Raw genomic sequence first — 21,158 nt, 5'->3', positions numbered from 1 at the left:
AATTTTAGTAAGTTCACTGGTGATGCTAATGGTCGTGGCACAGGGACCACACTTTAAGAATCACTGCCCTGGGCCTTGCTTCTAGAATTTATTTCTCTAAATTTAAGTGACCGGATTTGATCTGTTTGTTTGAAAATAATGGGGGTAAAAGTAGTGGGAGAGCTGTCAAGGCTGCATCACAGTGATCAAGAGCACTGACAGCAAGTCTGATTCCCTGGGTTCAGGTCCTCATGTCCCCACTTACTACTGCATGCACTTGAGTATGTTACCAAACTTCTCTAGGCATCTTTTTCTTCATCTGTAAAATAGAGGTACTAATACTACTTATCTCATGAGGTGACTGAGAGACAAAGGAGTAAATACATTTGATGTGCTTATAAGAGTGCCTGGCACACACTAAGTGGTCATTAAAGGCTAGCTATTAGTCTATTTCTTTAAAAAAAACTTTAATTTAAGGGCACCTGGGTGACTCAGATGGTTAAACATCTGCCTCCAGCTCAGGTCATGATCCCAGGACCCTGGGATCAAGCCCCATATCAGGCTCCCTGCTTACTGGGGAATCTGCTTCTCCCTCTGCGTCTGCCTCTCCCCTTGCTTTGCTCTCTCTCTCTCTTAAATGAAAAATAAAAAATCTTATTTACTCATGAGAGAGACACAGAGAGAGGCAGAAACATAGGCAGAGGGAGAAGCAGGCTTCTTGCGGGGAACCTTATGCAGGACTCAATCCCAGGATTCCTGGACCACCACCTCTGCCCAAGGCAGATGCTCAACCACTGAGCCACCCAGGTGCCCCTAAAAACCTTTATTTACTTATTTGTTTGTTTATTAGATTTATTTATTCATTCATTCATTCATTCATTCATTTATTCATTCATGAGAGACACACACAGAAGCAGGCAGAGACACAGGCAGAGGGAGAAGCAGACCCCATGAAGGAAGCCCAACGTGGGACTCAATCCTGGGTCTCCAGGATCACGCCCTGGGCTGAAGGCGGCGTTAAACCGCTGAGCCACCCAGGCTGCTCAAAACCTTAATTTAATAGCCATAAGTTGTACCTTATCAGGAGAGACTAGTTCTAAGCTGATACTGTGATGATTACTTTCTAGATCAATCTCAATGACAGGGGGGCTTGATTTTGGGGGACTGATTGTGTCCTCGGTGTAAGTCCTTTCACTTAAGGCCAAGTGTGGGCAGCAACCTAATCTGAATGAACAGTCCTGCCAGGCTCTGCATTTTGTGAAAGGCTATGTGGCAGCAGTGACATAACCCCTTAGAATGTGGCAGAATTTTAGATATTCTTAGGAGGAGGGGGAGATCTGGGGAGCTCTGCATGACATGCAGGGGGTCCCTAATCAGTAGTCTAAAACAATGGGGAGAAAAGACAAAAGGCAAGTGTTACAGAAACCCTTAGAAACCAGTGAGCCATTTTTATTCTACAAGGAAAAAAAAGGTTCAGAGTATTATTGTTTTATTCAAGAGATGGATGTGTGGTAGTTAGGATATTGATATAACCATTCTAACAAAGACCAAGATAAAGTGACTTCAAGTAAGATGAAAGGTTTATTTTTCTCCCATGGAGAAGTCCAAGCTGGTAGGCAAGGGGTAGGACAGCTCTGCCCCCAGCTTCCTTCTCTCTGCTATCCCCTTTGGCTGTTTCCTTCTCTACGTGGTCAGAGTTGGATCAACATTTCCTCACCCTGAGGACAGGAGAGAAAACATCAGTGTTGGATTCACAGCTGCCTTGTAGGAACACAAATCTCCTAGGTGGCCCACCTAGCTAGGGGAGGTTTGAAGGCCTTTCCTGACTCTAGGAATAAACAGCTCCAGAAGGACCAAATATGATGACTTCCCAACCTGTGCAAAGAAGTAAGGAGTAGCCAGTGTTGCAAAAATTTCTCTAAAGCTATGGAAAAAATAGAGAGATCAGAGGTGTGTGCCCAGGAGTTGAGACAGTGCCACTGTCCCAGAATCTACATCCTGGAAAGTGCAACCCCTGCAAAGAGCTGCCACCTGATGTCATTCAGGGCTCCTTGATCATTGATTTGCTCCACACGAGGCCTACGCAGTCACTGCACACTGCCAGGCTCTGCGATCTGGGGCCCCGGCACTGGGTTCAGAATAATCTGCTAGTTCTTAACAGCCTGGATGGCCTACGCACTCTGTTACTGCTTTATTTTTTTTCCTTCTGGAAAGTATTTCAAAGTCTTCTTCTATGGTGGGAAGTAATACATCCTTAAGAATGTTTCTGGCTCGTTCCACTTAACCCAGAATGGAAACCCCAGGGAAGTCCCCAGAATCCCAGAACACAGCTGTTGCCCCTTGATCCTGAAAATTCTCTTCACCTTCCAGGAAGTAAAGGTTATTTCCAACTTGAGAACCAAATTTATCAAAACCAAAAAGCAGTTGAAACAACCACATTCTAAGAGGTTATGTTACTGTTGTTGCCACACATAGCCTTTCATAGAATGCAGAGGCTGGCAAGACTGTTCGTTCAGATTGGGTCTGCTGCCCACACTTGGCCTTAAGTAAAAGGACTTACACAGAGGACATAATCAGTCCCCCCAAACCAAGCCCCCCTGACATTGAGATTGATCTAGAGACAAGGACAACATAAGAAAAGAAATTAATAGACCAATCTTGCTTATGATCAAAGATGCAAAACTCCTAAATAAAATATTAGCCAATCAAATCCTTAAGTTTCTATATTAAATATATATTTTATGATATATGGTATGTACATATGTATGTATATATACGTATGTATGTATGTATGACTGAATGACTGAATTTGGTTTATCCCAGAAATTCAAAGATGGCCTAACATGGGAAAGTCTGTTTATGTAATTCACATCAAGAGATTAAAGGAGAGGGATACCTGAGTGGCTCAGCAGTTCAGCGCCTGCCTCTGGCCCAGGGCATGGTCCCAGGTTCTCCGGGGTTCAAGTCCCACATCAGGCTCCTTGCATGGAGTCTGCTTCTCCCTCTGCCTGTGTCTCTGCCTCTCTCTCTCTCTCTCTGTGTCTCTCATGAATAAATAAATAAATAAATAATCCCCAAAAAGAAAGGAGGTTAAAGGAGAAAAACCTTAGGGTCATCTCAATAGATACAAAAGGAAAAATAAATTTATGACATTTGCCCATTAATGATTTAAAATTATCAGACTGGGAACAGAGGAAGACTTGCTGATTTTAATTTATTTTTATTTTTATTTTTTTATTCATAGAGATGCAGAGAGGCAGAGACACAGGCAGAGGGAGAAGCAGGCTCCATGCAGAGGGCCTGACGTGGGACTTGATCCAGGGTCTCCAGATCATGCCCCGGGCCACAGGTGGCTCTAAACCGCTGCGCCACCAGGGCTGCCCAAGACTTCCTGATTTTAATGAAGAGAGTCTACCAAAAACCTACAGTAAACATCATACTTTAATGGTAGAACTTTAAAAGCTTTCTTTAGAGAAAGCATTAGGATAAGGATGTCCTCTGCCATTGCTTCTATTTCAACATTGTGGTAGCGCAGTAGAGAAATAAAAAGAAAGAAAAGGACAGAAAGGAAGAAATGACGCTGTCATTATTCCCAGACAATAGTATTACTTAGATGGAAAAATCCAAGGGCGTCTACAGACAAATTATTAAAAGACAAACAAAAATTCAGCAAGATGACTAAATATAGATCAATACACAAAAATCAATTGTGGAAAAACAATAGTGTTCAAAACATAAAGCACAATTTAAAATTTAATTTTAAGATTATTGTTATTATGGAAAACCCCTAATATACAGAAAAACAAACAGAGCAGCACAAGAATCCCACATGCCCATCTCCTGGACAATATTGTTCACCCACATCCCCAATTCCTCTCTTCCGTACTATTTTGAAACAAATTTTCCAGGCTTATATCATGTTACCTATATACACTTGAGTACATACCTCTAAAAAAACAAGAAAAGACACTTTTGACATAACCATAATACCGCCATTTCACCTAAAAATTAAAACTATTAATATAATTGAATATTCTGTTTTTTCAATGCCATAATTGTCTCATTATAATTGCTTTAGAATTTGTTTGCAGTAGGTTGGTGTGGCCTTCATATCTCCTTTAATTTATAGGGTCCCTTCCATTTCTTTTTTTCCCCCCTCTTTTAGTGTATTTTTAGGAAATCAAGTCACTTGTCCTATGGAGTTTCTCACAATCTAGATTTTGCTGTTGCTTCCTCATGGTATAGTATTTCTCTGTCATCTATATTCCCTGTAAATTAGTACTTGGCTCCTCAGACTTGATCAGATTCAAGTTTGGTGTTTCCTTTTGGCAAGACTATTTCATGGAAGGCATTGTGTTCTTCCATCAGGAGACATAATGTTTGCTTGTTCTCTTTGCAAGGCCAACAGCTACAGATCCATTCATTCATTAGAGGCTTCAAAATAGAGTTACTGAAATTCTTTTTTTTTTTTTTAAGATTTTATTTATTTATTCATGAGAGACACAGAGAGAGTGGCAGAGACACAGGCAGAGGGAGAAGCAGGCTCCCTGTGGGGACCATGCCCACACAGGACTCAATCCCGTGTCTCCAGGATCCGGCCCTGGGCTGAAGGCGGTGCCAAACTGCTGAGCACCCGGGCTGCCTGAGTTACTGAAATTCTATCATTCTTTCTCCACTTATTAGTTGGAAACTCCTACCAGAAGGAACAAAACAACTTTCCTCTTCTACTAGGAAGGCAGGATAAATGTAGTTTTTAAATATAATATATATGTATAGTAAATATATCTTACAAATAAATATAAAAAACGATATGTGAGACTCTTGAAGAAATTATAAAATGTTGTTCAATTAAATGAAAATAGACCAAAACAAATATAATATTCTATATAAGGCTGTATATAATGTTCATAAATAGGAAAATGACACTTCTCCCTAAATTAATCTGTAAATTCAGTGCAATTACAGTTTTTTTTTTTTTACATCTCCAGCTGGGTTTTGATGGAACATGATAGGTTGATCAAAAATTCAAAAGGGGCCTAAAATAATCAATAAAATTTTTGAAGAAAAACAAAGAGGCCTAATACTATAATATCAAAAATCACTTTAAAGTCACATGAGGGACACCTGGGTGGCTCAGTGGTTAAGCATCTGCCTTCGGCTCAGGTCGTGATCCTGGAGTCGGAGGATCAAGTCCCACACCGGGCTCCCTGTGGGGAGGCTACTTCTTCCTCTGCCTGTGTCTCTGCCTCTGTCACTGTGTCTCTCATGAAGAAATATATAAAATATTTTTTTAAGTAATAATAAAGTCATATGATATTGGCTTAGGGATAACAGAAGAAAATTGAGAATCCATTCTCAGTTAAGTGGGTGAGAATACACCCATATATGGAAACAATACATGGCAAAAGTATAAAGAACAGGCTATTTTTCACTATATAATTTTGAGAAAACTGGTTATCCGATTTTTAAATCTTTACCTCAAAAAATATCAGATGTATTTTTAAAAAAAATTTTTTTAAGATTTTATATTTAAGTAATCTCCACACCCAACATGGGGCTTGAACTCACAACCCCAAAATCAAGAGTCTCATGCTCTTCCAACTGAGCCAGCCAGGCACCCCTAAAAAAGCAAAATTTTTAAACTGTTTTAGAAGAATATGTTTATGAATTTGAGAAAAGTAAAAGCTTCCTACCCATGATTCAAAACATAAACCATAAAGAAAATTATTGACAAATCTGGCTATATTAAAATTTAAAGTTTTTGAGAAGACAGCAAAAACAAAGTTGAAAGACAAATCACAGGGTTCCTGGCTGGCTCAGTCAGTAAAGCATGCAACTCTTGGTCTTGGGTTATGAGTTCGAGCCCCACATTGGGTGTGGAGATTACTAAAAAATAAATAAATAAATAAAATCTTAAAAAAAAAAAAAAAGACAAATCATAGACTAAAAGACAATATCTGCATTGAATAAAACCAAAAAAGTATTAGTATCCAAAATGCAGCAAGAACTGCTACAAGTAGAGAAGGAAAAGACAATCAACCCAAATGAAAAATAGCTAAGAGATAAGAACAGGCAATTAACAGACAGGAATCCTAAGCAAATGGCCATGTAAAAAAAAGTCAACTTTAAGGGTGCGTGGGTGGCTCAGTCAGTTAAGCATCTGCCTTTGGTTCAGGTCATGATTTCAGGGTCCTGGAATCAACCCCCACACTAAACCCGCATCAGGCTCCCTGATGAGGGGGTGTCTGTTTGTCCCTCTTCTGCCCCTCTGCACTGCTTGTGCTATTTCTAATTGCTCTGCTCTCTCTCAAATAAAATCTTTAGGAAAAAAAGCCAACTATGCTGGTAATTAGGAAAGTTCAAATTAAAACAGAAATATTTCATTTCATATGTATATCAGGTTAGCAAAAATTTTAAAGTCTGTGAACACCCATCATTGATGAGGATATGGAGTTTTAGAAATTCAGAGCAATTTGGAAATATCCAATAAATTGAAGTTGCATGTACCTTGCAACTCAACAATTTGATTCCCATGTATACCTTAGAGAAACTCTTTCATGTATCAAAAGTGACTTATTCATGAAGGTTCATTGCAGCATTGTTTGTAATCACAAAAAATTGGAAATAATTTAAAAAGCCATCAGCAGGGATCCCTGGGTGGTGCAGTGGTTTAGCGCCTGCCTTTGGCCTAGGGCACGATCCTGGAGACCCAGGATCGAGTCCCACGTCGAGCTCCTGGTGCATGGAGCCTGCTTTCCCTCTGCCTCTCTCTCTCTCTCTCTGTGTGACTATCATAAATAAATAAAAATTAAAAAAAAAAAAGCCATCAGCAGCAAAATGGATAAATAAATTGTGGTATGTTTATATGATGAAATAGGGATCCCTGGGTGGCGCAGCGGTTTAGCGCCTGCCTTTGGCCCAGGGCGCGATCCTGGAGATCCGGGATCGAATCCCACATCAGGCTCCCGGTGCATGGAGCCTGCTTCTCCCTCTGCCTGTGTCTCTGCCTCTCTCTCTCTCTGTGACTATCATAAATAAATAAATAAATAATAAAAAAGTTATATGATGAAATAGCGTTAGCTTAAATGAATGGAAACTATATGTATTATGAATCACAAAAACAAAATGCTAAGCAAAATAAGTTGCAAAATTTCTATAAATGATACTATTGATACAAGGATTTAATGGGTAAAATACTATCATGTTGTTTATAAGTGCATGTATACTGTGGCAAAGATATAAACATATGCCTGAGGACTCTGTAGGAGAAGAAAAACTTTTCCTTGACCCTCTTAGAGTCCCTGGCTAGGCCTAAAGATTTAACTGACACAGATTTAAGAGGAGAAAAGCACACAAATTTATTTAATATAAATTTTATGTGATATTGGAGCCTTCATAAGAAAATCAAGACCCAAAGAAATGGTTAAGTCTGTTTTTTTTTTAATATTTTTTATTTTAAAATAATCTCTACACCCAACATGGGGCTCAAACTCACAATTCCCAAATGCTCTGCCAACTGAGCAAGCCAGGCACTCCAAGCCTGAGTAGTTTTTTTTTTTTTAAGCCTAAGTAGTTTTATACTAGGTTTGATGAAGAGTGGAAAGTTGTGGGAAAATATGATACAACTTGAAGGGAATGAGCTAAAGGTAATAAATTAGGAGAAACTTAACAAGGCCTGCTTATTTGGATTCCTCTTAAAGTTTCTCAATCTTCAGAGAAAAGGATGCCTCTTTCCTCTGGGGGGCATTTTTGGGGGCATCTCTCAGATGTGGGTTTTTTTTTTTAAGATTTCATTCATTCATTCATTCATTCATTCGTTTGAGATAGAGCACACGTGGTAGGAGGGGGCGGGGAGCAAAGGAAAAGGGAGAAGCTGACTCCTTCCTGAGCAGGGAGCCAGATGCTGGGCTCCGGGCTTCATCCCAGGACCCTGAGATCATGACCTGAGCGGAAGGCAGATGCTTATAACCTGCTTCTGGGGAGAAGGGTACAGTGGCCCAAGAATCTTTCCTTCACCTTCTGTTCCTCAAATTCCTTCAGCTTATTAATATTTAATATGCAAAGGTACCATATTTTGGGGCAGTGTGTTCCGTTGACAAACACCAAGTTTAAGAGAATGGCTACCACTGCGGGGAGAGTGAGAGACCTGGGATTGTATCGGATACAATGAAGTCTTGGACTGTATGTGAAATGTTTTATTTCTTTAGAGAAAAAATGTGACTCAGATATGGCAAAATGTTAAGATTTCACAAAGCTGGTGGTAAGTACATCCGTACTCAGTATACAATATTTTTTTTCCTATACTCTGCGTTCTTCAAATATTTTACAGATTTTTTAAAAGCAGTTGAAAGTTGTGACGCCTGGGTAGCTCAGCGGTTGAGCATCTGCCTTTGGCTCAGGGCCTGTCCTGTATCAGGCTCCCCTGCAGGGAGTCTGCTTCTTCCTCTGTCTCTCATGAATAAATAAATAAAATCTTAAAAAAAAAAAAAAAGTGAAAAGTTCTACACAATTAGTCAAAGTACTGCCTTAGTTTTTTCTAATACTTCCTAAGTATCAGGTTATTATATTAGAAGGGGGGTGGCGGCCTCTTTTCTATGGTCCACCTCTCAGAGCTGATCGGGTTTCTTTTTTTTTTTTTTTTTTCTGGGTTTCAATTCTAATCATTGTGGTCAAATTATACCAATGTAGAAACTCAGGTTTTGGGCAATACAAATGCGCCCCCTGCTGGTCCTGTAGTGCCCTGTCCCAAAGTTCAAAAGAGCTATGAAGAGAGCCCTGAAATGTCTTCAGTAAAACAGGTTTTAGCCACAGATTTTAAGCCATGTTAGGGAATGGAACAGCCCTCCCCCACTCCCCAGAATTCCCCTTGTCACGAAGATACTTAAATCAGCTACAACTCTCTGTTAATACTGCACATCATCCAAGACAATATAAATTGCAAGGTACTACCCCAGTCAACCTTCTCAGTTTCCCTAACCACTTGTATATGAAAAATTTGGTCCCCATTGCTTGCTCTGGAGGTTGATGTGTGAGACAATAGATGCCAACCTTAAAATTTGTGAATGGCAGAAAAAAAAACAAGTGACAAAGGTGGTCTGCATGGGAAGGAGTGGGGGTGTCACGGACAACTTTGCCGAAAAAGGAATTAGCTGTGGTATTTAAGGGGATGATGTTGGTAGGATTACAGGTGAATTTTTTTTCTTTTCCAATCTTTCTTTAAAGTTATACCTTTAAATAAATAAACAAAATTGAGGAAAGTAAAGTAATTCACACAAGAATCTACACCTCAGAAAGGAGAGAAACCGAGTGGGAAAAAATTAGAGAGGAAGACAAACCATGGAAGAGTCCTAACTCTGGAAAACAAAGGGTTGCAGAAGGGGAGGTGAGAGGGAGGGATGGGGTAACTGGGTGACAGGCATTAAGGACAGCGTGTGATGAATTGAGCGCTGGGTGTTATACTATATGTTAGCAAATTGAATTTTTTTTTTTAAGATTTTATTTATTTATTCATAGAGACAGAGAGAGAGAGGCAGAGACACAGGCAGAGGGAGAAGCAGGCACCATACAGAGAGCCCGATCTCTGGTCTCGATCCAGGGTCTCCAGGATCACGCCCTGGGCTGCAGGCGGCGCTAAACCGCTGCGTCACCGGGGCTGCCCAGCAAACTGAATTTAAATAAAATAAAAAATTTTTTAAAAGAATCTACTCAAAGAGAAAGAGAAATAGGAATTGAATATTAGAGTTTTCCTTTTAAAAAGTTTTTTATGTTTTGGTTTTGTTTTATTTAATGTTAATATCCATCTTCTCCAATAAAATTTAAGTTCCTGAGACTAGGAGATGTTTCTGTCCTACTCCCCAGTGTATTCCCAGGACCTAACACAGTTCCCAGCGTATAGTAAAAATCTAATAAGCATGTGATAAATGAAAGCAGTAAATGACGGTTTTCTCAGAGTATAAAATCGGTACAAATTTTCTGGGGAGCAATTTGGCAATAGACACTGTGCCTTAAAGACTGTATATCTTTTAATAATCATAGATGTGAACAAAGAGTAGGTCTTTTAATAATCAAAAACATTCCTTTCAAGGATATGTTATACAAAGTTCTTTATAATTATGAAAAACTTGTAACAGTCTGAATTTTAAAAGTTACATGATTGGTTAAGTCAGTTATGGTACATCTGTACAGTGAAATGCTATGCTGTTATTAAAATCATTTTTAGGGCAGCCCGGGTGACTCAGCGGTTTAGTGCCACCTTCAGCCCAGGGCCTAATCCTGGAGACCAGGGATTGAGTCCCACATCAGGCTCCCTGCATGGAGCCTGCTTCTCCCTCTGCCTGTGTCTATGCCTCTCTCTGTGTGTGTCTCTCATGAATATATAAATAAAATCTTTTTAAAAAATAAATAAAATCATTTTTAGGAATATTATATGAGAGATTATAACAAAGGTAAATTAAAATTATATATACATTATTTTTTAAATCTATGAGAATGACTATTATATATGCATGAAAGTACATCAAAATATTTGCATTAATTGTATGCGAGTGATCCTGGGTGAGATTTTTTGGTTGGTTCTTGTTTATTTTTACCAAGTGTCAACACTGTTTTAGGTACTTTATTTGTATTAATATTTTTTCTTGGGACTCCTGGCTGGCTCACTGGTTGACCGTCTGCCTTCAACTCAGCATGATCCCAGAGTCCCGGGATCAAGTCCCACATCAGGCTCCTTGCATGGAGCCTCCTTCTCCTCCCTCTGCCTATGTATCTGCCTCTCTCTCTCAGTGTCATGAATGATTAGGTGAAATCTTAAAAATATATTTTTTCTTTATTGAGGAATAGTTGGCATATGATAAATTATACTTATTAAATCTTATGATTAAGTACGTTTTTTAAAGTGTTAAATAATATTATATTTTTCCTATAAGACTTTAATGCAGTCAACTTCACTTTTTCTACTTTTTCTCAGGTTTTAATGACTTGTAGTTATTTGATAGGATACAAAATTAGTCAGCCAATTACTTTTCTTTCATTGAAACACTAAACATTGCTATGATTTGGGGTGTTTTCCCTAGTTTTATTGAGATATAATTGACAGATAACACTGTATTAGTTTAAGGTATACAATGTGATTTATATGTATATTGCAAAATTAATACCACAACAATTTATTAATATCCATCACCACACATAGTTACAATTGTCTCTTCTTACAATGAGAACTTTTAAGATCTACTAGGTAAGTTTTGATATGTGTATACTCCCATGAAGCCATCAACACAGTCAAGATAAAACATTCATGTTTTCCAAATATTTCCTCATGCCTCCCCCAAATCTAGCCTCCCTTGACGCTAGACAACCACTGATATGCTTTCTGTCACTATAGATTACTTTGCGTTTTCTAAAATTTTATATAATGGAATCATACCATTTGTACTTTCTTTTAGTCTAGTTTCTTTCATTTCACATAATTTTTTTGACATTTATACATATTGCTAAGTGTATTAATGCTTCATTTCTACTTACTGCTAAGTAGTATTGATTTGTATATATACACTAGTTTGTTTATCCATTTGCCTGTTGATGGATATTTATTTGTTTGTTTATTATTTAATTCATGAGAGACACACAAAGAGAGGCAGAGACACAGACAGAGGGAGAAGCAGGTTTACTGCGGAGAGCCCAATGCAGGACTCGATCCCAGGACCCCGGGATCACAACCTGAGCTAAAGGCAGATGCTCAACCACTGAGCCACCCAGGCATCCCAATTAAAAATTTTTAAATTGAGATAAAATTGATAAATAACATCATATTAGTTTCAGGTATACACCGTAATAATTTGATATTTGCATACACCACAAAATGATCACCACAATAAGTCTAGTTATTATCTACAGTCATCATACAAAGTTACAAAAAAGTTTTTTTTCTTGTGAAGAGAACTTTCAAGATTCACTCTTGGCAGCTTTCAAATATGCTCTAATATTATTGACTATAGTCACCATGCAATACATTACATCCTCATGACTTATTTATTTTATATATCTAAGTTTGTCTGCTTGATCCCCTTCACCCATTTCTCTCAGCCCCCTACCCTCTTCCCCTCTAGCAACCACCAATCTGTTGCCTGTACCTATGAGTTTTGTGTTGTTTGTTCATCTGTTTAATTTTTTAGATTCCACATATAAATGAAATCAGGCAGTATTTGTTTTTCTCTGACTTCTTTCACTTAGCATAATACCCTCAAGTTCTCTTCATGTCGTTGCAAATGGCAAGATTTCCATTGTGTGTGTGTGTGTGTGTGCGCATACATGTATACACACCCCACACCTTCTTTATCCATTCATCCATCAGTGGACACTTAGGTTGTTAACATATTTTGGCTATTGCAGATAAGGCTGCCATGAACATAGGGGTGTATCTTTTTGAATTCGTGTTTTCATTTTCTTCAGGTAAATACTCAGATGTTAAATTGCTGGATAATATGTTGAAGAACCTGCATATTGTTTCCTATAGCAGCTGCACTAATTTACATTCCCACCAACAGTGCATGAGGATTCCCTTTTCTCCACATCCTTGTCAACACTTATTTCTTATCTTTTTTATACTAACCATTCGAATAAGTAGGAGGTGACATTTCATTGTGGTTTTGAATAGCATTTCTCTGATAATTAGTAATGTTGACCATCTTTTCATGTGCCTGTTAGCTGTCTTATGTCTTCTTTGGAAAAATGTCTGTTTAGATCCTCTTCCTATTTTTTAATTGGTTTAATTGTTTGGTTTTTTTGCTACTGAGTTGTAATGTCTGGGTTTTTTTAATCAATTTCATTTGCAATGTTATAACCACACTGGGGTTTTAAGAAGAAATTTAAACACACATAAATCTCCTAATCTAACATGTTATTTTCTTTTTCTGTTTTTTCTTCCAGCCCTTATTCATTTACATATATATTTTAAATAGTTCTAACAGACTGTTCTATAGTTTACATTTTTACTTCTTTATATCCTATTTTCCATATTGCTTATTATCTTTTAAACTAAATGTCAAATTAATGAATCATGAATTGTTTTCCCAATTTTCCATTGTTGAGTTGTTTCTACTTTTTCATTATTAATAACAAAGTTATAACAACTTTATACAAAAATCTTGTTCTTTTGAATTATTTCCTCATGATAAATACTCAGGAGTGAGATTCCTGACTAAAGACAAGAATATTTTTCTGGTTCTTGGTACATACTGTCATATCACTTTCCCAAAGAGTCTACTAATTTTAATTTCACTCGCTATGTGCCAGTACTGGTTTGTGCAGCATTTGCTAATTTTATAGGTATAACATACTTCATGGTGCTAATTTGCATGTCATTGGCTACTAACCAGGTAGACATTTTCCCATGTCTGGGATTCTTGTCTATATAATCTATTGTCCTTGGCTGTTAAGGATGCTCTTTGTCTTCACAGACCAGGAACTGAGGAGTATGACCCTTGACCCCCTTAGTGTTTCCGTGGCTGAGCACATCCAGATCTCTGAGTCAGATACTATCCAAAAGACGTAAGTGTTTAAAGTTGTAATGACATAGACCACTCCACTTTTATTTCATTTTTCTTTGTTTTAAAGTAATCTTTACATCCATCCTGGAGCTTGAGTTTACAATCCCCAGATCAAGAATTACATTCTCTACTGACTGAGCTAGCCAGGTGCCCCTCATTTTTCTGTTTCTAATTGATTTCATTTATGTTTTTTCTAAGCATGACAATTCTTAGGATAATCGTACGCTCTAACAGCTGAAATTGTTGTCTAAGAAATAGATTCTTAGGACTGTATTATGAATGTTTCCTACTTCAACCATATTCTTTGGCTAGGTGGGTGAAGAGTGAAGTTTAGGGGCCCCTGGATGGCTCAGTCAGTTAAGCATCCGCCTTCAGCTCAGGCCATGATCCCAAGGTCCTGGGATGGAGTCCCATGACAGGCTCCCTGCTCATCAGGGAGTTTGCTTTTCCCTCTCCCTCTTCCACTCCTCCTTGCTTGTGCTCTCACTCTCTTTCTGTCAAATAAATCTTAAAAGAAAAATGAAGTTTAACAGTGTGGAAACAGCTTTCTCCATTTGTCTATATAGCTGAGAGCTACAGACATGCCTAGAAAAGTGAAGTCTGTCAACTCAACCATAGTTTCTCCTCTCAGCATTCACTCAGCTCTGGGTAAAATAATACTTAATAATACTAACACACATTCCTAACATGTAATAAATGCTTCCTATGTGCTCACTATGTGCTTACTTCAAGCTCATTGACCAACAGCTCAGCCAGTCAGCCCAACTCACTTGACCTAAGCCCTATTTGGCAGTGGCACCTGGAACAATAGCCTATTGTGACCTCCATCAGTGACTTGAGAACCTGCCCTCACCTGCCTTATGGTATAAGAATTCCCTCCTGGGTCAAAAAGGTTTTATGTTCCCTAGGAACAAAGAGAGAAAGGCACTATCTGGTAGGGAGGCAGATATCTGAAAAACTCTATTTTTAAAATTTTTATATCTCAGCTTTTTCCACAATGGATTTAAATGACTTACATCTTCATCACCAAGAAAAAGGTGAGATAACCAAAAAGAAATAAAAATTTAAGGCAGAGGAAAAGAAAAAAGAACATCAGCACTCCACAAAAGTCATTATAGCCATTGTGACTAAAGATCAAACTTTCAGATTTGATATAGAGATTCCTGAATGTGAAAGCAAAAACACAAAAAAGAAGCAACACAATCAGGTTTGTGATTCTCATTTGCCATGTACCTGTTCCTCAGGGGAAATGAATGTTTTCCTAGCACTAAATTCTAATGGTTACATCTTCTGTGGGTTTTTATAGAGTGACATTGAATGATTTAAAGACTCATATATTTACAGGAAATTCCATTTACCTCATTCAACAAATATTTCTCAAGTTTCTGTAGTAAGGCCCTGTACTAGCCCTGTACTAGCACAGCACAGTGAATATAATACGGATTTAGCTAAAAAATAAAATGTCCTGGCACCCAGGAGCTGCTGCTGCAGCTGTTACTAAAACCCACATGGTTGTTTCTTAGGGACCTTTTTACCCAGAGAAATTAAGTCTGTTTTCCTCAAGGCAGATAGTCAATTGACAGCAGTTCTACAAGGGATCACACAAACACAGCACATGACCTTTTGGTGGCTATATTTGATCAAGAATAGAATTCAGAGGGCATAAAAGAATGAATGGATAGTTGCATGTTCCTAAAACAGTCTTTCTTAAAGGTCATTTATTTTTCAGCTAAGCCTTTGATAGAAGAATTTCAGTTAGATAACCTGATGTCATTCAATTAAAGGCATAAACATGCAACTCTAGAGAGGCGAACTATTTCTTCTCTCTAAATTGAGGATTTAGCTGGAGAGAACCCCACAAGGGAAGACTCAACTTTCTACCCTCCCTTATTCAGGGAGGTGTTGAGAAAAAGAGGGTTGACCAAGTGTATAAAATGCCCATCATAGCACCACAGAGACAGAAACTCAATGTTTGTGCACTTCTCTTCCTTGTCCACCAGAGTTTTTTATTTAGTTTGGTCCTGTTGTTTTGCTTTTTCTTAAAGGGGCAGAGATTATGGTGTACACCATCTGCACAGAAGACTCCCAGGACACGAGTCCCCAGAGCAGTTGGGTCCTGTAGATGCATCTCTTCTCCCAAGAGGAAGAGAAGGGAAGAATGAACCAAGACTGTTCAACCAGCAGGTACTAGCCAACATCAATGTAAGTGTAAACATCTAGGAGCTTGGTCCAAAAGCTTGCTCCCATCAGGCTACCATGTACAATTGTGTAGATTGCTTACTATATGCACAAGGGGAACTGCAAAGGGGCAAGTGAGAACTGAAATCCAGTCTGAAGTCCATGGTTCAGTCATCGTTCCCTGCTCCAGCCATGGGCTGCATCCTTCTGAAGGATGGGGTGCTCATTTCTAATTCCTACTAAGATACTAAAAGGAAACTTCATCTTCCCTACACACCACTTCTGACACCAGATGTGTGGAGACTTTTCTTATATCAGTCAATCTCCAGCTCAAAGAACACCAACTGGATGTCCTACAGTTCAATTCTGACACTGCCTGGAGTTAGCACAGACCCCACAGGTTAAGGGCTTGGTCACATAAGACTTCCCCCACTTCAAACACCAGTCACAAGTCCCAGGTTGTCACCTATAAATAGAGGGTTCCCACAACCCCTTCCTCAGCTTTGATAATTTGCTAGAATGGCTCACAAACCTCAGAAAAACATTTACTTACTACAATTGATTTATTACAAAGGATTTTTTTTTAAGATTTTATTTATTTATTCATGAGAGACACACAGAGAGAGGCAGAGACACAGGCAGAGGGAGAAGCAGGCTCATGCAGGGAGCCTGAAGCGGGATTCGATCCCCGGTCTCCAGGATCAGGCCCTGGACTGAAGGCGGTGCTAAACCACTGAGCCACCCGGGCTGCCCGATTTATTACAAAGGATTTTTAAAAGATTTTATTGTTAAGTAATCTCTACAACCAACCTGGGGCTCGAATTTACAATCCCAGGATCAAGAGTTGCATGCTCCACCAATTGAGCCAGCCAGGCACCCCTTACAAAGGATATTTTAAAGGATACAATGAACAGCCAGATGAAGAGATACATAGAGCAAGGTCCCAAGGGTCCTAAATGCAGGCACCTCTGTCTCCATGGAGTTAGAGTGTGCCATCCCCCTGGCATGTGGTTGTGTTCACCAACCCAGAAAGCAATCCAGACTCTTTTGGTTTAGGTTTTTATAGAGGTTTCATTACATAGGCACTGATTAGTAAAAGCATTGATTAAAGCATTGGCAAATGATTATTAACTTCTCCTCTGAGGTTAAGGGTGTTGGGCTGAATTTCTAACCCTCTAATATCATGGTTGATTCCCTTGATAACCAGCACCTCCTCCTTAGATGCTTTCCCAAATCACCTTATTAACACAGTCTCAGGTATGGTTGAAAGGGATTTCTTAATGAAAAACAAAAGCTACTCTTTCACCTTTATGCTCCAGAAATTACAGTGGTTTAATAAGTTCTGTGCCAGAGACCTGGGATGAAGACCAAATATTTTTTGCTTATTATGTCAAAATATCACAGGTACTGAGTGGGTAGCCATGGCCCTACTCTGCCCTCCTCTCTTAGGAGGAATTTCCATTGTTGTCTCAGCCTATGGGGAAATGTGAAGACTGACGTGGTTGTGGTCATCTGCTTGAGAAATTTCTGGAAAGTCAGCAATTGATGCAATAGTGAATAAATCTGACTTTGTTCTAAACTAAACATTAATTGTAGCAATAGCAATCTACCAAAGTTGAAAATTGCTTTACTTTGATCCAACTCTATAGATCACAATTTAGCACCAGAAAGGAGACATCCTAAAGTGTATTCTGTTCCTCTTTCCTCCAATGGCATTATACCTAGCAGTTTTAAAGGAAAGGCTGAACCTTAGGATTTCTGCACCAGCTCTAAGACTCCCTCTTCTGCTTCATGTGGAACCCACACAAATTCCATTCTAAACCATTCTGTTTTGTTCAACATAATCTTCCTTTGATGTTTTTTTCCCCTTGTTTTCTACACATATTATGATCCTCTTCCTTAATTTCTCACCTTTAGGAGATGGAGTTGATTGACAAAGCCAAGAGAAAGAAAAGAACCAAAACAGACAAGTCCAAGGTACCTAAGGAGAGGAGAGAAGGAAAGGTCCACAGGGAAGCAGAGGCTGTTGTTGGTAAGGGAGTGTGCCCTTGACCGACGACCCAGGAAAAGACACCTAATAGGGCTGGGACATGTCACAGAGATTCAGCATGAATCCAATGGGACAAACTCCCTGTTTTGAGTCTTTTTGACTATCTCTGGCTAAAGACGCTCTTGCAGCCTTACTTCATGTCAGTAGAGAAGAGAGGAAAGCAGGGTTTCCTAGAGACCTGTGATAAAGAGGAAATAATAATAATAATAATAATAGCAGCACCTATTTACTGACTACTCATTGTATTAGGAGCCCTGCATATATGACATCATGAAATCCCCAAAACATCTCCATAAAGCAAGCATTATTATTTCTGTGAGTTACTATCTGTCATAATTTAAGAATTGGGCAGTGAAAGCATTTAGGAAGCAAAAGGTTTTGGGTAGCTGAATGATTACCCCAGCTACCACTTTTCTTCTTGATTCCCTGTGTTGTACCTTCCAAGGAATTTAGATTCCCATGCTTCTGAAGACTTTCTTTAGTTTAAAATTTAGACCCATTCTTTCCTGGCCACATGATTTAGAAGACCCTCCAGATGAATCAAAGGCTGTCAGAAAGGATGACATTGGATTGTTTCCTGGGCCCAATCTATTTTTGAGATTTGCTTTTTAAAGTCTTGCTGACCTTACATTGTTATAGCCCATGACTTGGATTGCATTGGCAGGACTGGGGAAAGGAAATACTTGTGGTCCCCAGAGGCAAATTGAAGAAGAGTGCTTACAGTATGGAAGGCTTAAACTTTGCCAAGTTACAAAGCTGCAACCTCAACCCAGACTCTTGAGGCCTGACTTTCTGTCTGTGTCTGTTGTTTTCTCCTCTGGAGAGTCTTGCCTCTACCATAGGTCGGGGTGAAACAGAACTTTTTTAGTTGTAAGACTATTGAATTACAGTTGATCCAAATAGGATAAGGCAGTTTCTCAAAGGGTGGTCTGTGGACAACCCTTCTCAAAACACTTGGAGTGGTCATTAAAATGCAGATTCCTACAGAATCAGACTCTAGGAGTGGAGCTCAGGAATCTGCACCCCAGGTGATTCCATTGTACATGGAAGTTTAAAAGCTACTGAAAAGGATGCAGAGATCACATTTACTTAGCTACAACTCTGTCCCCAATTGTTCTTCTTTGCTTTCTCCAGGAAAGTCAAAGGAATCAAAGGCTGAAAAGAAATCAGAGCCAATTCCCAAAGAAAGAAAACCAAGACCCAAAAGGAAAAGGACACAGAAGAAAAGGAATCTGGAAATAGCAAAGCTGAATGGGCCTGATGTCATTAACCCTAAGGAAACAGAAGACACTTTAGATAGAGGTTTCTCTCCTACAGATTCTGTTGTGGAGGACATTTGGTTTTCCCACAAGTATGATGCTCAGGAGAGCCAAGTGTCCATAGATGGAAGATCATCACCCACCCAGACTATACCTGTCACCGGAAACATGGAATCTAAAGAAGAAAGAAGTTATGAGGACCCTTCCAAAGTAAGGTCCAATATTCTCACCTCAGACAGAGAGATGTCTGTTCTTACTGGTATAAGAGATGGGAAAAATTGCTGTGAGTCATAGTGCAGTTACTCAAACAATGCTCTACATCACGGTTTTATTTTTTTTAATATTTTCTCCTTTTTAAATATTTATTTATTTGAGAGAGAGAGGAAGAGAGGGCATGAGCAGGGGAAAAGGGCTGAGGGAGAGGGAGAAGCAGGCTCCCCACTGAGCAGGGATCTCAATGTGGGACTCGATCCCAGGACCCTGGGATCACGACCTGAGCTGAAGGCAGAGCTTCACCGACTGAGCCACCCAGGCACCCCTACATCATGGTTTTATTTGTTCTACTTTGATACCTCTGACCCTTTAAGAAGCCAGAGCTGATCAAAGACACAGGGTGGCAAAGCCCCTCTGAAATGATGCACTCTAGGAGGCTCCCACACTGCCACAGCATATACTCATCTCTTGAGGAGCAGGAAGTTGGCACAGCCCTCACAGTTATAGGAGAAGGTAGATTTTGGCCATCAGAGCCAAGCACATGTCCTTGACTTGGCTGGGAGCTAATGTTTTGATTGCCTCCCAAAGGCTATGGAAATTCCTTCTTTCCTAATTTTCTGTGGCACACAGCTGAGCCACAGGCAGCTCGTACAAACATACCTGTCTTTACAAGGTGCTGTGGCGTATAATTTTGTTCCAGGAGACTTGATTCTAATGTCAGGTATTTAAGAGAAAAACTGAGTGAGTGTAAGGAAAATTGCCCTTGAAAATCCCTGCAATTAATCAAAAAAAGAAAAAAAATACCAACAGATACATCTCTCAGTAAGACCAACACAACCAGTTTTTTCTCTGTTGTTGGAATAAATCATAAAAATAAATAAATTTTTTTCCACTGGGATGAAGGTGCTGAACTGCATTTAGAGGTTTTGTTGTAGGAGAGAAAAAGGAGTATCTCTAAAACACTGCATTTATACCCACAGCTAAACTGCTGTGGGGAAACCCACATAAATTACATGTGCATATGGTACAACTCTGCTGAATCCCGTTTAATCTTTACAGCCACACTTGTGAGCCAGATGGGATTATCCCATTTCACAGACCTAGAAACTGAGGTGTGGAAATAAGTGTCGCAGTTGCCAGAAGTTATACAACCATCAAGCAGTAGGGCCAAGACTTACATCCAAGTCCTTTGACTCTAAAATCAGGGCTCTTGTCAGTTTTAAATTATTGTGTTTTTCTTTATTTTATAGCCCATAGTCTTCCATAAAGGATTTTAGACATATTTTTTTTCCTTTTTAGTTCCCAGTCCTCCCAGCTGCCTATACTATGGAATTGGAATTCCACTCTACACCAGAGATGAAAATTTTAACCTATGAGCAAAACTTTCCTGAGCCTGCTAGACAACTAGATTTCTTAGATGCATTGTCAGTGCGTAGCGCTGTGCTGCTCTGCAAAGGCTTAAAAAAAAAAAAAAAAAAAAAGGCCAAGAAGTTTCACCCCGAGTTGGATACACAGAGCACCCATGGAAGAGTTGCATTCATTTCCCCTCATGGGCGTATTTCTGACAGTGGAAGGGGTGTTCGGGAGAAAAAGAAAGCTAAGACATCCTTCACAGTAACTGAGAGAACCTTTCATTGAAAAAGTGGGTTTGTGGGCAGCCTGGGTAGCCCAGCGGTTTAGCGCTGCCTTCAGCCCAGGGTGTAATCCTGGAGACCTAGGATCAAGTCCCACATCAGGCTCCCTGCATGGAGCCTGCTTCTCCCTCTGCCTGTGTTTCCGCCTCCGTGTGTGTTTGTGTGTGTGTGTGTGTATGTGTATGTGTGTGTTGTGAATAAATAAATAATATCTTTAAGAAAAAGAGGGAAAAGAAAAAGTGGGTTTGCATGGGAGTGTGAATCTAACGCATTTATACCTAAGACCACCCCTGGTAAG

General features: G+C 39.4%; 1 protein-coding gene across 9 annotated transcripts in view; it reads left to right on the top strand.

Annotated features, from left to right (window-relative positions):
- Positions 1-21,158, top strand: part of KIAA2012 (KIAA2012 ortholog) — a 130,406-nt gene that overhangs the window by 80,453 nt on the left and 28,795 nt on the right. For 8 of the 9 annotated variants that reach the window (XM_077885749.1, XM_077885750.1, XM_077885748.1 and 5 more), the window contains 4 exons: positions 13,437-13,527; positions 15,572-15,728; positions 17,622-17,736; positions 18,889-19,223. In XM_077885749.1, the coding sequence (XP_077741875.1) occupies positions 13,437-13,527; positions 15,572-15,728; positions 17,622-17,736; positions 18,889-19,223 (698 nt within the window). The remainder of the gene's footprint in view (positions 1-13,436; positions 13,528-15,571; positions 15,729-17,621; positions 17,737-18,888; positions 19,224-21,158) is intronic. The other variant, XM_077885752.1, reaches the window with a different exon arrangement.

Source organism: Canis aureus, chromosome 36 (assembly GCF_053574225.1).
Source record: "Canis aureus isolate CA01 chromosome 36, VMU_Caureus_v.1.0, whole genome shotgun sequence".
Taxonomy (NCBI): domain Eukaryota; kingdom Metazoa; phylum Chordata; class Mammalia; order Carnivora; family Canidae; genus Canis; species Canis aureus.
Note: the sequence above shows the minus strand (reverse complement) of the source record. Positions and strands in the feature narration are given on the sequence as shown.